Source organism: Panthera pardus, unplaced genomic scaffold (genome assembly GCF_024362965.1).
Source record: "Panthera pardus isolate Hobbes unplaced genomic scaffold, ASM2436296v1 HiC_scaffold_27, whole genome shotgun sequence".
NCBI classification, from domain to species: domain Eukaryota; kingdom Metazoa; phylum Chordata; class Mammalia; order Carnivora; family Felidae; genus Panthera; species Panthera pardus.
In genome coordinates this window covers 68,561,939-68,578,686 of record NW_026526843.1, presented here as the reverse complement: position 1 = coordinate 68,578,686, position 16,748 = coordinate 68,561,939, and the positions used below count along the sequence as shown (strand labels likewise).

At 36.1% G+C, this 16,748-nt stretch overlaps 1 protein-coding gene across 2 annotated transcripts in view; it reads right to left on the bottom strand.

The window, feature by feature from the left end:
- TEX11 (testis expressed 11) overlaps positions 1 to 16,748 on the bottom strand; it is a 246,857-nt gene that overhangs the window by 70,471 nt on the left and 159,638 nt on the right. For both annotated transcript variants that reach the window (XM_019428651.2, XM_019428652.2), the window contains exons 18-22: positions 15,611 to 15,735; positions 12,802 to 12,887; positions 8,536 to 8,592; positions 4,053 to 4,093; positions 2,811 to 2,897 (exon numbers count right to left, since the gene is read on the bottom strand). In XM_019428651.2, coding sequence (XP_019284196.1) covers positions 2,811 to 2,897; positions 4,053 to 4,093; positions 8,536 to 8,592; positions 12,802 to 12,887; positions 15,611 to 15,735 — 396 coding nt within the window. The remainder of the gene's footprint in view (positions 1 to 2,810; positions 2,898 to 4,052; positions 4,094 to 8,535; positions 8,593 to 12,801; positions 12,888 to 15,610; positions 15,736 to 16,748) is intronic.

Here is a 16,748-nt window from a genome sequence, read left to right as displayed (position 1 = left end):
TCAAGGTATTAATCCCATTCATAATTGCATCCAAAACCATAAGACACCGAGGGATGAACATAACCAAAGAGATAAAAGGCTTGTACTCTGAAAACTATAAAATACTGATGAAAGAAACTGAGGATGACACAAAGAAATGGAAAGACATTCCACGCTCATAGATTGGAAGAACAAATATTGTTACAATATCTATACTACCTAAAACAATCTACACATTTAATGCAATCCCTATTCAAAATACCACCAGTATTTTTCACAGAGCCAAAACAAACATACCTAAAATTTGAATGTAACTGCAAAAGACCCTAAATAGCCAAATATTTTCAATATTTTGAAAAAGAAAAGCAAAGCCAGAGGCATCACAATTCCAGAATTCTGGTTATATTACAAAGTTGTAGTGATCAGTTCAGTATGTTACTGGCACAAAAACAGACACATATAGATCAATGGAACAGAAGAGAAAACCCAAAAATGAACCCACAACTATATGGTCAACTAATCTTCGACAAATCAGGAAAGAATACCCAATGGAAACAGAGTCTCTTCAACAAATGGTGTTGACACAACTGGACAGCAACATGCCAAAGTATGGAACTGGACCACTTTCTTACACCATCATGAAAATAAATTCGCCACCATGTAAATAAAAAGTGGATGCAAGACCTAATTGTGAGACAGGAAACCATCAAAATCCTAGAGAACACAGGCAGTAACCACTTTGACAATGGCCATAAGCAACTTCTTTCTAGATATCTCTCTGGATGCCAGGGAAACAAAAAGCAAAAGAAACTATGAGGAGTACATCAAAATAAAAAGCTTCTGCACAGCAAAGAAAACAATCAACAAAACTAAAAGGCAACCTATGAAATGAGAGAAGGTATTTGCAAATGACACATCTGATAAAAGGTTAGTATCCAAAATATATAAACAACTTATACAACTTAACACACCAAAAACAAATAACCCAATTAAAAAATGGGCAGAAGACATGAATAGACATTTTTCCAAAGAAGACATCCAGATGGCCAACAGACAAATGAAAAGATGCTCAATATCACTCATCATCAGGGAAATACAAATCAAAAGTACAGTGAGATACCACCTCACACCAGTCAGATTGCCTAAAATTAACAACACAGGAAAACAACAGATATTGGCAAGGATGTGGAGAAGGGGGAACTTTCTTACACTGCTGGTCAGAATGCAAACTGGTGCAGCCACTCTGGAAAAAAGTATGGAGGTTCCTCAAAAAGTTAAAAATAGAGCTACACTACAATCCAGCAATTGCACTAGCAGGTATTTACCCAAAGGATACAAAATACTGAACAGAGGGAAATAAAAAAGAGAGGCAAACCATGAAACAGATTCTTGACTATAGAGAACAAACTCAGGGTTATCGGAGGGAGGTGGGTGGGGGATGAGTTAAATAGGTGATGGGTATTATGGAGGGCACTTGTGATGAGCACTGGGTGTTGTATGTACGTAATGAATCACTAAATTCTACAACTGAAACTAATATTACACTATATATTAACTACTGGAATTTAAAAACTTGAAAAGAAAAAAAAATCAGCAAAGAACACAATACACTAGAATCAAAGGATGAAGAAAATTGCTGGAAAGATTCATATCTTTCATAGAGCACTGGAAGACCCCATTAGGCAACATTTAGTATAATCTTCACATTGGAAAATGAAAATGAAAATGAAAAGTCAGTAAAAGAAGTATTGGAAAATAACTTTTCAAACGTCCAAAAGATCAAAGTCATTGATCCTTTATGTAGTTTAAATATCTGTTATTTTCCATTATTTCCATAGGTTTTTTAGAAGCCAGACCAATGTGTTTATTCCATTTTCTCCTAGATTAGAGCCCCAGTAAATCCTGTAAAGTAGAAAAAGATTCATGTAGAATGAGTCTACTTTGTGACATTGCTGGTTAATTGCTCTTGATTACTTATCACTGTAGTTACCGCCTCCACAATTTCTGTACTTGATTTTAGCCAAAAGGCTGAGAAGGAATTGCCTCCACAATTTTTAAAATGGTTTTACTGAAATTAAACCTACAAAAAGTAAATTACACAACATATAATTGGACATCTTGATTAATTTTCAAAGTGAATATATCCATGTAACCAATCCAGATCAAGACAGATCTTGATTATTAGCAAAAACTCAGAAGCAACCCAATTACCCCTTTTCAAGTCCAACCCTTTTTAAGGGTAACCACCATCTTGAGCTCTAATATCATCAATTAGTTTTGCCTGCTTTTTTTGCTACATATAAATAGAATCCATGTCTGACTTCTGTTCAACATTAGTTTGTGAGATTCATCCATTTTGTTGCATGTAGTTTATTACTTGTTTATTTATTTTAAGTAATCTCTATGCCCAACATACGGCTGGAATTCATGACCTTGAGATCAAGAGTCGTATGGTGTACTGACTGAGCCAGCCAGGCGCTCTGAATGTAGTTTATTCTGATAAATCAAACTTAGAGATAAGTTAGGCATTCTAGACCAAATTTAGGAGCACACCCTTGGGAATTTGCAGTTATAATTCATCATTTTATTCTTAGACCCATTTCTAGAGAAAAAGAAAACTAACATTTATTAAGTACCTACTATGTCCCAGGTACATATACAGTTTTACTTAAAATCCTTAGTAGCCTTATAAAGTATGTTTAATTGTTCCCCTTTTATAAATAATGAAATTGAGATTAATTTATCCTTGTACCCATAGCTACAAATAAAAGAGCCAGAATTTGAATCCATATATTTCTGATTCTATACATAGCCACGGAATTTCCTTTTACCTATTTTTCGAAACCACTGAGCTTCATTAACCGTTGAGTCTTCAGTCGAGTTCTCGTCATGAAAAGAATGAGCAATTTTCAGGACTGCTGCAATGAACAGAAAGATTTTATATTTGAAGTCTTTTACTTTAATCTTTAGCAAAATTGTTAATACTGCCTTAAAAATTCAAACATGAATTTGAAAGTAGAACGTTCTTTTGGTCTGTGTGTGTACAAGCCCATACCAAAAGTAATTAAAATGACAGCATTACCAAAGCTCTGAGAAGCCGTTAACTCAAATTTTCGGGAACAAACACATCTTTGGAGAGGTTTAAAATTTTAATTAGAGTAATCACTCAACACCTGAGGCAGAAAGATAGTATTTACATGTAAAGAAACCAAGAGTAGGAACAATCATTAAAAAGACTGAAATGGAGATAGAGAACTGGAAGAGTATCAATAGGTTGGCATTAATACTTACTGAGCTCCCAGAGCAAGCATGGTAAAGAACCAAAACATGCTGTCATCATCAGAAGGCATTCATTACATACCCACACCCCCTTCTGATAGAAAAGAATACCAACAAGCAAAGTTTAAAAGCTTTTAAACCACTTTGCTACATTTGACACCTTGTTGACAGATATTTGAGTTATAAAATTGAACAGCTGCAATAAATGGAATAGAGTTTCTAAGATAGGGACTTGGGAATGTGTTTGGACAAAAGGAAATCGGTACATGAGTAGCGGAAATAGGAAGACCGGTTAGACAAAAGAGACAGCGGGTAAGAAAGCATAGAGTTGGAAAAAAGAATTTGCTGTGGTGGCTAGGACGTTAGCTTGAAGTGCAGAGGGAAGAATTATTAATAGATAAGGGAGATGACATGGACTCGGGTAGTTAAACAAGTTTCAAAATAACAGAGTAAATAATCAAGTTTTGATTCAGAGGGCGTGAAAATTAAGCGGAAGGAAGGATGGAAAGAAAGAAGCAAGGAAGGGACGGAGGGAGGAAGGAAGGACATAAAGGTCTTTAAAACGAGTTGGAATAAGAAGAGAGCTGAAATCACATTTGGAGATGAATGTTAGTGATGACAAACTCTTCTCTGCTTGTGAATAAAGAAACCAAAGTAGACTGCTATGGCAAACATTAATAAAAGCATGAAGTTTAACTCAAACATGAAGTCTGAGTCCGTGTGCTCCATGTACTTGGAGAATTTAATAGAAGACAGAGGCAAGATGAAGAACTGAAAATAAACAAGATATTTACCTTTATTCAAGCAAGCCAAAAGTCGATCCATTTCTTTCTTCCTAAAAAATAAAGAGTGTTTTCTGACTGTTCCAAGGCTTTACTTATATAAAAAAAAGTACCAAAAAGAGACCCCAAGAGAGCTGCACAAAGACAACATAAAATTGTGAAGTTTATTGTTCAAGGCTCCAACCTATCATTTCAACACCATTTTTCCTCACTATATGATACTGTTTCTCATTCCCCAGTGCCCTCACAGTTTTTTTCTCTCTTCCCCTCTACCCCCACTCTCAGCAAAGCATTTCAATGGCTGGTAAGGTTTTATGACAGAGTCACAGAATTTTGGAGCAGATAGTGATCTTTGTGATGTTAAAGTTTTTGGTTTTTTTTTGAAGAGGGGGAATTGGAACCCTTATTTCATTTTTTTTAAATATATGAAATTTATTGTCAAATTGGTTTCCATACAACACCCAGTGCTCATCCCAAAAGATGCCCTCTTTAATACCCATCACCCACCCTCCCCTCCCTCCCACCCCCCATCAACCCTCAGTTTGTTCTCAGTTTTTAACAGTCTCTTATGCTTTGGCTCTCTCCCACTCTAACCTCTCTCTCTTTTTTTTTTCCTTCCCCTCCCCCATGGGTTCCTGTTAAGTTTCTCAGGATCCACATAAGAGTGAAAACATATGGTATCTGTCTTTCCCTGTATGGCTTATTTCACTGAGCATCACACTCTCCAGTTCCATCCACGTTGCTACAAAGGGCCATATTTCATTCTTTCTCATTGCCACATAGTACTCCATTGTGTATATAAACCACAATTTCTTTATCCATTCGTCAGTTGATGGACATTTAGGCTCTTTCCATAATTTGGCTATTGTTGAGAGTGCTGCTATAAACATTGGGGTACAAGTGCCCCTATGCATCAGTACTCCTGTATCCCTTGGGTAAATTCCTAGCAGTACTATTGCTGGGTCATAGGGTAGGTCTATTTTTAATTTTTTGAAGAACCTCCACACTGCTTTCCAGAGTGGCTGCACCATTGCATTCCCACCAACAGTGCAAGAGGTGGAACCCTTATTTCAAATAAAGTTTTATGAAAATCTACTATATGAGAAAAGATACAAGTTTAGTTGCTCTGGTTGAACCAGTGGTGGGTAGAGGCCTAGAGCCTCATCTTCCTGGAAGTCCATGAGGCAGTGCCACAGAATTTCCAGAGTTCTGAGGAATAGATTTTAAAAACCACTTATCCAGTCCAGATCCTTTATTTCACAGATGAGGAAATAGATCTGGAAATGGGGGATTATTTGTCCAAAGTCATGCAATTAATGACAATTTCAAGACTACTACACAGGTTCTTGACCCTTTGTCAAACTTCTTTAAGGGGTATATACATTTTAACAGAGGAAAACATGCCATTTTATTAAACAAAGGAATGAATATGGAAGTACTGGCCAACTCAACTAAGGAAGTTAACAGGAGATAGGGTAGAGCATACTATAAGACTAGCCTCATCATGAAGAGCTCTAGTATTATAATAAAAGTAGCAGCTTTCTCAGGGATAAATATTAGAAGTCTGGTTTTTATAAAGTAACTTCTTAAAGTAAATTTTATTAATTTGAATTTCAGCTGCTCTAAAGTTGACTTCTTCACTTATTTAATTCAGTCACTATATAAAATAATCTAGTTAGGGTTCATTAATGCAAATAAATAGTATAAATAAGAATGAGGACCTGGAAAGGGATGTATATAGTCTATTTAAGAGACAAGTTGTGTAGAAAATTTTTAACATGTGAATTGTTATACTACTTAGGTAGATTCTGCTAAATGAAAACCATGGAATTTTTAGAAGAAAAAGGAACTTTAGAAATTACCCAGTCTAGCTTTATTTATTTATTCATTCATTCAAAAAAAATTTTAATGTTTATTTATTTTTTGAGAGAGAGAGACAGAGACAGAGTGTGAGCAGAGGGTGGGGGTGGGGGTTGCAGACAGAGGGAGACACAGAATCTGAAGCAAGCTCCAGGCTTTGAGCTGTCAGCATAGAGCCGAATGCGGAGCTCAAATTCAAGAACCGTGAGATCATGATCTGAGCTGAAGTCTGACGCTTAACCAACTGAGTCACCCAGGTGCCCCTGGCTTTTTTTATTTAACAGATGAAGAAAATAAGGCTTAGAGAAGTTAAATAAATTGTTGTTGTCTAATGTGAACCAGAGTTAGTGAAATAGCTAAAACTGGAACTCAATTCTTTGACTCTTCCATTGAATCGGGCTTAAAAAAAAAAACAACCAACAAATTAATCTATTTGTTAAATAAGGTCCTGACTGCTATCTGAAAACACTGCTAGCAGATGTTCTTTATTACTGTATTTACTTGAAAACAATATAGGTATATATTTAAACAATTCTGTAATTTAAGTTATTATGAATTTAAACAGGATTCCTTTCCTTTCCCCATTTCCAAATTGTCTTTAATGAATGGGGTTTGACTATATGATACAATTACATGGAATATGAAGTGCTTTGTAAGACCAGTGCTAAAGATCTTCTTGTGAAGAACTGATATTCAGCCATTTCAATAAACTGAGGGAATATTATGTGTCACATACTGTCCTAGGTTTCAGAGATACAAAGATAAATACAAATAGTCCTAGCCCTCAAATAGCTGTTATAATCTATTAGCTATGTTTAGTCTCTGAGTTTCCTCTTTTATTTAAAAAAAATTTTAAGATGATTTTGTAAAGTTTTTTTTAAATTGAAGTATAATTGACACATAATGTTACTCTATTTTCAGGTGTACAACACAGTAACTGGACAAGTTTATACATCATGCATTGCTCACTACAAGTGTAGCTGCCATTAGTCACCATACAATGCTATCATCATACCATTTTGTTTTTAAATTTTCTACTGTGGAAAATTCCCAAGATGTTTCTATGTTAACAGATAAATGAATCACCATGTACCCATTACTCAGTTTCAATAATTAGTAAACTCATCATCAATCTTATTTCAATGATACCTCCACCCACTCCTTTCCCTCCCCTACTATTTTTAAGCCAATTCCAGACATCACATCATTTCATTAATAAATATTTTAGGATGTATCTCTAAGAGATAGAAATTCCTTTAAAAGACATAACCACACTTCATCTTATGTCTAATGATTAATTTCTTAATATCATCAAATATGTGGTCATTATTAAAATTTCCAATTGTCTCTATCTTTTTGTATTTTTAGTTCGATTGGGTTCCCTCTTAATGTACTCATACAACCTATAAAGAAGAGGCCAAATTTATATTATAAAAAATAATGTCATCAGTCATATCAGTCAGACATTTCCTAAAGAATTCAGCTGAAAAAATGTATTGATCCCAAGTACAAATTATATATATAGGAAAAGCAAAGTATAGATACATTGTTACAGAGTTTTTATCTAAGCAGAGAATATAGAGATGAATAGTTACTTCTCTAAAAGTTATCCCTAAGCAAGACCTTGATGGAGTTTTCTTTCAAATCATTAGGAGGTAGTGGATTTTGTGAATGAAAAATTGGTGACCCAATTCTTCCACCAATTGTTAAGTTCCTGATGTCTTATGCCACAGAAGCTGTGAGCAGAAATGTATTTGAATACTCCTAGCTGAGCTAATACAGATTCACAATCAACAAGCCAACCAGGTTATACATTTCTGTGGGAAAGTAAGAGATATGACTATATATGCGTCATGTTAAGAAAGGGGGAAACTGGGGTGTCAGGGTGGCTCAGTTACTTAAGCGTCTGACTTCGGCTCCAGTCATGATCTCACAGTCCATGAGTTCGAGCCCTGCATCAGGCTCTGTGCTGACAGCTCAGAGCCTGGCGCCTGCTTAAGATTCTGTGTCTCCCTCTCTCTCTACCCCTCCCCTGCTCGCATTCTCTTTCTCTCTCTCTCAAAAATAAACATTAAAAAAATTAAATGGGTGAATTTTTAAAAAAGAGGGGGAAAACAGATGCAATGTCATAGTAAAATCATAGCTAATATTACTGAGAGCTTAGTAAGTGCTTGGCACTCTTTTTTTTTTTTGAGAGAGAAAGGGGAGGGAGAGAGGGAGAGGGAGAATCCCAAGCAGGCTCCATGCCCAGTGCAGGGCCTGACATGGGGCTTGATCTCACAACTGTGAGATCATGACCCAAGCTGAAATCGTGAGTTGGACATTCAACAGACTAAGCCACCCAGGAGCCCCTTGGCACTCTTCTTTGAAGTGTTTTCACATATTTATTCATTGAGTCATAACAGCAACCCCAGAAAGTAGATACTATTATATTCTTATTTTACAGATGGGGAAACAAAAGCCCAGGTTACACATCTAATGAGTTGCAGAGATGGGCTATGAACCCAGGAAGACTGCCCCAGAGCCTATATTAATCTTACCCACAAGACTATACATCTCTCAACATAAGGTTTATACTGAAAGTTACTACAACTTTTCTAATGGCAAATACACCACTTCTACTGAAATAATGTACCTGCTTTCAGATTCTGACATCTGAGAAACTTTTGGAAGAGCCAGACGAAACAAACACCTGTATGATAAAGTAATACAAAAAAATGATGCTTAGGAAAAACATGTGAAAGAATATTTACCAAGTTATTAATCTTGATTATCCTAGGAGGCAGAAGTGAGAAAAGAGAGGGTAAGGAGGAGACTAAGTTTATTTTACTTATAGATCTTTGTATTGTTTTAATGATTGTAATGAAAACATAAATTTTATAATTTTGGAAGAGTAATTTAAGAAAATAATTTAAAACAGAAGTGATGCTTATGACGAATTCTTAAATAGTTCCCCAGTTTATATCCAAATCACCTGCTAGAACATCAGGTACAATGTAGAAATCTTACTATTTTTTTAAGGAAACTGGAACTGGCCTTTGGGTTCCACGTAAACTAGGATGACTGTTCTTTCAAGGGAATATAACAGCATCATGATGAACTGACAAAATAAGGTAGTTTATAAAGTTTCAAACCCTAAAAATCTTTTTAAAAATACCATCTAATCCTGAATGATTTTATATATTTATCTGAGGTGTACATCTATCTTTTGATAAACCTTTTGGTAAACCATTTTTCTTCACAGAAAGAGAGAGGGGAGAAATCAAATTCAACTGGTATCATTTTTTAACTTTAAGCATCCCTATCAAATTTCCAAGGACATTTCCCACAGAAATAGAAAAACAATCTTAAAATTCATATGGAAACACAAAATACCCTGAATAGCCAAAGCAACCTTGAGAAAGAAGAATAAAGCTAAAGACATCATGCTCCCTGATTTCAAACTATACTACAAAGCAACAGTACATTAGTAATCAAAACAGCATGGTAACAGCACAAAAAATAGTAACACAGACCAAAAGATAGACAGCCCAGAAATAATAAGAGAGCCAAAAATATTCAGTGGGGGAAAGAGAGTTTTTCAATAAATGTTGCTGGTAAAACTGGATATTCACATGCAAAAAAATGAAATTGGACCACTATCTTTCACTACTCACAAAAATTAACTTGAAATGGATTAAACACAGAAGACCTGAAAACAGTAAAACTCCTAAAAGAAAACATAGGGGAAAAGCTCCTTGACAATGATTTTTTGGATATGACACCCAAAGCACAAGCAACAAAAGCAAAAATAAACAATTGAGGCTACATCAAACTACAAAGCTTCTGCACAGCAAAGGAAACAAAATGAAAAGGCAATCTATGGAATAGGAGAAAATATTTACAAACCATGTATCTGATAAGGGGTTCATATACAAAACAAATAAGGAACATATACAACTCAATAGGAAAAAAAAAAGCAAAAAATGTGATTAAAAAATGGGCAAAGGAGTTGAATAGACATTTTTCCTTTCTTTTTTTTTAAATATGAAGTTTATTGTCAAATTGGTTTCCATACAACACCCAGTGCTCATCCCAACAGGTGCCCTGTTCAATACCCATCACCCACCCTCTCCCCTCCTTCCCACTCCCCATCAACCCTCAGTTTGTTCTCAGTTTTTAAGAGTCTCTTATGTTTTGGCTCCCTCCCTCTCTAACCTTTTTGTTTCCTTCCCCTCCTCCATGGTCTTCTGTTAAGTTTCTCAGGATCCACATAAGAGTGAAAACATATGGTATCTGTCTTTCTCTGTATGACTTATTTCACTTAGCATAACACTCTCCAGTTCCATCCACGTTGTTACAAAAGGCCATATTTCATTCTTTCTCCTTGCCAAGTAGTATTCCATTGTATATATAAACCACAACTTCTTTATCCATTTATCAGTTGATGGACATTTAGGCTCTCTCCATAATTTGGCTATTGTTGAGAGTGCTGCTATAAACATTGGGATACAAGTGCCCCTATGCATCAGTACTCCTGTATCCCTTGGGTAATTTCCTAGCAGTGCTATTGCTGGGTCATAGGGTAGATCTATTTTTAATTTTTTGAGGAATCTCCACACTGTTTTCCAGAGCAGCTGCACCAGTTTGTATTTCCACCAACAGTGCAAGAGGATTCCCGTTTCTCCACATCCTTGCCAGCATCTATAGTCTCCTGATTTGTTCATTTTAGCCACTCTGACTGGCGTGAGGTAGTATCTGAGAGTGGTTTTGATTTGTATTTCCCTGGTGAGGAGCAACGTTGAGCATCATTACTTTGCTTCCTAAACCAGACAGAGACCCAGTAAAAAAAGAGAACTACAGGCCAATATCCCTGATGAATATGGAGGCAAAAATTCTCAATAAGATACTAGCAAATCGAATTCAACAGCATATAAAAAGAATTATTCACCACGATCAAGTGGGATTCATTCCTGGATGCAGGGCTGGTTCAACATTCACAAATCAATCAATGTGATACACCACATTAATAAAAGAAAAGATAAGAACCATATGATCCTGTCAATCGATGCAGAACAAGCATTTGACAAAATTCAGCATCCTTTCTTAATAAAAACCCTCGAGAAAGTCGGGATAGAAGGAACATACTTAAACATCATAAAAGCCATTTATGAAAAGCCCACAGCTAATATCATCCTCAATGGGGAAAAACTGAGAGCTTTCCCCCTGAGATCAGGAACAAGACAGGGATGTCCACTCTCACTGCTGTTGTTTAACATAGTGTTGGAAGTCCTAGCATGAGCAATCAGACAACAAAAGGAAATCAAAGGCATCAAAATTGGCAAAGATGAAGTCAAGCTTTCACTTTTTGCAGATGACATATTATACATGGAAAACCCGATAGACTCCACCAAAAGTCTGCTGGAACTGATACATGAATTCAGCAAAGTTGCAGGATACAAAACCAATGTACAGAAATCAGTTGCATTCTTATACACCAATAATGAAGCAACAGAAAGACAATTAAAGAAAATGATCCCAGTCACAATTGCACCAAGAAGCATAAAATACCTAGGAATAAACCTAACCAAAGATGCAAAAGATCTGTATACTGAAAACTATAGAAAGCTTATGAAGGAAATTGAAGAAGACATAAAGAAATGGAAAAACATTCCGTGCTCATGGAATGGAAGAATAAATATTGTTAAAATTTCAATACTACCCAAAGCTATCTACACATTCAATGCAATCCCAATCAAAATTGCACCAGCATTCTTCTCGAAGCTAGAACAAGCAATCCTAAAATTTGTATGGAACCACAAAAGACCCCGAATAGCCAGAATAGACATTTTTCCAAAGAAGACATGCATGGTCAACAAATACATGAAAAGATGCTGAACATCACTAATCATCAGGGAAATGCAAATCAAGACCACACTGATATCACCTCACACCTGTTAGTATCAAAATGTAGAGGTAAGTGTTGGTGAGGATGTGGAAAAAAGGGAAACTATGAACACTGTTGGTGGAAATATAACTTGGTACAGCCACTGGAAAATAGCATGGAAGTTCCTCAAAAATTAAAAACAGAACTACCCTATGATCCAGCAATCCCACTTTTGGGTATAGATCTGAAGGAAAGAAAATCACTATCTTGAAGAGCTACCTGAACCCTCATGTACACTGCAGCTTTATATACAACAGCCAAGACATGGAAATAACCTATGTCCATTGATAGATGAATGGATAAAGAAAATGTGATATTTACACACACACACACACACACACACACACACAGACATACAACACACACACACACAGGAATATTATTCAGCCATATAGAAAAAGGAAATCCTGCCTTTTGTGACAACGTGGATCAAGTTTGAGGGCATTGTGTTAAGTGAAAAGAAAGACAAATACTGTATTATCTCACTTACATGTTGAATCTTTAAAAAACAGCCAAACCCATAGAAGGAGAATAGAATGATGTTTGCTAGAAGGTGGTTGTGGAAGAAGGGTACAAACTTCAAATTCTACGATGCACAAGTTCTGGGGCTATAATGTAGAGCATGGTGACTATGGTTATTAAGAAGACTGTATTATGTATTTATTACATATTTGAAAGTTGGGAAGAGACGAAATCTTAAATGTTCTCACCAAACCCAAAGAAACTGTAATTTCTTGAGGTAATGAATATGTTAACTAATTCTGTTGTGCAAACCACTTCGCAGTATCAGGTTATACACCTTAAACTTACACAATATTATTTGTTGATTATATCTCAATAAAGCTTGGAAAAAAATTTAAAACAACAGTTGGTATAGTAGACCTGATCATATCAGCACCTTTTCGACAAAGCTTATAGATTAAGAATAAGATTTACAAGAAATCCTTCCACATCTATAGGATGTGAATTACTTACTTTAAAGCCGAAAGGACTTGTTGTGGGTCTTCTGAATATTGAGCTAAATATTCCAAAGCTTTTCCTGCCACAATTTGTTGTCCATTCTAAACAGGACAAATATAATATGTTAAATTATCTCTCAAAGTGATACTTAGAAAATGTTATCTATATTCCTGTCCATTAATGACAAGAAAAAATTCTGAATTTGTTCATTTTTTATTATCGAAAGAACTAATGCAAGATGGTAGCATGAAGAAATAACTCATTGACAAAAACAGAACAGGTCATGTTGGCCCCAGAAACCCACTCCTCCTTATCCATAAATACTCACTGCCTTGCCAACACTGCCTTGAATCCACTCAGACTAATCTTATTGTGCTCTTTATCCCAGTTTATTAGCAGTAACCAAAAGAACCCCGGACTCTCATTTCCAGCACTCCAATCATGATAAAGTTCTATAAATCCTTTCTTTTTTCCTCTTTTCCAATTTCTCCCCACCTCCCCCAATCTTTCTACTACGGTCTCTGAAGTTCAGTTCATTTTCATCAAAATCTTCTCTAGGAGCAACATCTTCCCTAAAGTTCCCTCCACATTCTTTCTATAATGGAAATCTAGGTCCCACCAAGGATACTGCTTCCAAAAAGCCCTCTCAAGTAGTGGTGGTTTTTCTCAGATCTCCCTTCTATCCATGGACCTGGAGATGTAATAGGTGTCATTTTTGTTCTTCATTGCTGTTTTAAAATTATTCTCCCTTCTTCCTCCCTAAACTCCCCAGCTTTGAATTTCCTGTCATCAGACTATATCACCCACCACTCCTCATTGTGCTGATCTATCAGCTCTCAGGCCATTTCTTTTTATTTCTTGATGACCTATCTATTGCACAGTTATTTTCTCAAAAAACTTCTCCTGTCTTAGTTTTTGGCACTTTCAATATATAGATAGATGATCCTCCTAATATCCTTGTCTCTTATTTCCTTGAACTCTACTCTGTCACTTACCTTAGCTGTTCACTAGCATAGTCATCAATGGGACCCTATCGTTATTGTTGAGGGTCTTTTCATGTGTCTATTGGCCATCTGGATGTCTTCTTTGGAGAAATATCTGTTCATGTCTTCTAACCATGGATTGTTTGTTTTTAGGGTATTGAGTTGTATCAGTTCTTTATATATTTTGGATACTAACCCTTTGTCGGATATGTCATTTGCAAATATCTTCTTCCATTCCACAGGTGGCCTTGTAGGTTTGTTGATTGCTTCCTTCACTGTGGAGAAGCTTTTTATTTTGATGGCGTCCCAATAGTTTATTTTTGCTTTTATTTCCCTTGCCTCAGGAGACATATCTAGAAAAATGTTCCTATGGCTGATGTCAGAGAAATTACTGCCTGTGGTCTCTTCCAGCATTTTTATGGTTTCAGATCTCACATTTAGGTCTTTAATTCATTTCGAGTTTATTTTTGTGTATGGTGTAAAAAAGTGATCCAGTTTCATTCTTTTGCATGTATCTGTCCAGTTTTCCCAACACTGTTTGTTGATGAGACTGTCTTTTTCCCATTGCATACTCTTTCCTCCTTTGTTGAAGATTAATTGACCATATAATTGTGGGTTTATTCCTGGGTTTTCTATTCTGTTCCATTGATCTCTATGTTGGACCCTGTCAATACTAATGGTTGCAAACCTTCCACACTCATAGTCAGGGCTGGGACTAAGGTGAGCTAGGTGACTGATGCAAGTGGGGCACCTAAGGTGCAAAATTTAAGGAAGCACTCGCTCTCAGGATCACGCAAGAACTAACTCTGCACTTGCATGACTCACAAAGTGAGTGCTTCCTTAAGTGCCTCCTTTCCTCACCCTAGTCCTGCACCCTGCTCTGCTTCCTGTATTCTACTTTCTGACCACTATCTCCTACATTTCTAATTCACTCCTTTATATTCACTCTAGCAATCCTTCAACTGCACTTAAACCTCCAATCCATTCATGCTACTAATTTTTCATTGTCTCTCATCCCCTTGATGTCCTCCTCCATGGCCAGGTGAAATTCCATGGGAATTTATTATAACCAGTACCTTGTTCCTTGATTATCCTACTCCTCTTTTGCTTCATTGTATTCATCTGGCAAAACAAGCCTGGTTAAATTCAACTTTCCACTGACTTTTGTGCCTACATCCATGCAGCTGAAAGTGGCTGGATAAAAACCTGTATAACTATTTGTTTTATTTTAAAAATTCATCAAATAGGCCTTAATTCTTACTGGGCAAGCATCCCACACTACCTTTGTCATTCACTTTCTTGCTTTTCTGAATGATTAGTTTACACCTTATCCTAACTTCTCAAACTCCCCAACACCTCCTCTCCCATTCTCACTCTCAGGTGATGATCTTGTTTCCTATTTCGTTGAAAAAACTGAAGCAGCCAGGAAAAAAACTTCCAGATTACCACTACTACATTTATTCACACACCAGGGACCACACCACATACTCCAACTTCTCAACTGCTAGCATAGATGAACTATGCATGTTCTTTCCTAAAGCCAATCCCTGAATGTACACACTTGTGTCCATCACTTCCCCCCTGCTTAAGGACATTGCTCTAACAATTCTCCCTTTTCTCTCTCGCAATGTCAACTTTTTGTTCTCTTACTGGATCATTTCCATCAGCATATAAACATTCTCATTCATCTCAAACAAACAAACAAACCCTTGATCCTACTTCTCACAACCAACTGACCAATTTGTTTTCTTTGTAGCAAACTCCTCTAAGGACTTCCATTAATTATATCTTAAAAAGGAAAAGAGGTAAAAAAATCTTATAGATAAATACATAAGAATTACCTCTAGAGCAAATTGGGCAATTAAACTGAGAAGCGTGACAGGTGAATCTTTGTCCACACGTAGCGCATTCTCTTTTGGTACTACACCTGTTATTAACTTCTCTAATGTATTAATTGCCCGCAAAGCTGAAAAAGAAGGAAAGAGTTAAAAAAAAAAAAAGAAAAGGAGATATTCTTATCAAAGATAATAGCAATCTAGGGTTAATTATACCACAGTGACTTTGGAACTCATTTTAAGAGCAGTAACAGCTTTAAAATATTAGTTAATTTTCATAAATTCATCTAAATTGCTAAACTGTCAAGGAAGACTTGAATGTCAGAAAAATGCCCAATTGAGCAATTCACCCCTGTGAATTTATCCCATGGATATATTTGCAAAAGTGAACAAAAACATAAAAATATGTTCATCCTGCAATTTTTTTAAGAGTGCAATATAGGGGCAACCTAAACTCCATCAATGATGGATGGGCTAAATACATTTTGGTACACTCATAAAATGGATTATAAAACAGAACGAAAACTGAAAAACGAATGGTGGTATTACATTCAATTATATATCTTAAAGGTAGAATACAGTAAGTTAAGTATATGCACTACAGAACTTAACAATTAAAATAACACAACAAAGAGAGCTAATAAGCCAAAAATGAAATAAATACAATCATAAAAGGTACTCAATCCAGAAGAAAGTAGAAAAAAGAAAAGTGGCAAAAAAGAACAGGACGAACAGAAGACAAATAAGATGCTACATTTAAACCTAACCATATCAATAATCATGTTAAATAAAAATAGTCTACATGACTTGAGTAAAAGGCAGATAGTCATGCTGAATTAAAGAAAGCAACTTTCGGGGCACCTGGGTGGCTCAGTCGGTTAAGCGTCCGACTTCGGCTCAGGTCACGATCTCGCGGTATGTGAGTTCGAGCCCCGCGTCGGGCTCTGTGCTGACTGCTCAGAGCCTGGAGCCTGTTTCAGATTCTGTGTCTCCCTCTCTCTCTGACCCTCCCCCGTTCATGCTCTGTCTCTCTCTGTCTCAAAAATAAATAAACGTTAAAAAAAAATTAAAAAAAAATGTTTAAAGAAAGCAACTTTCAACTATATGCTACCTACAAGAAACATACTTTAAACATAAAGACAAA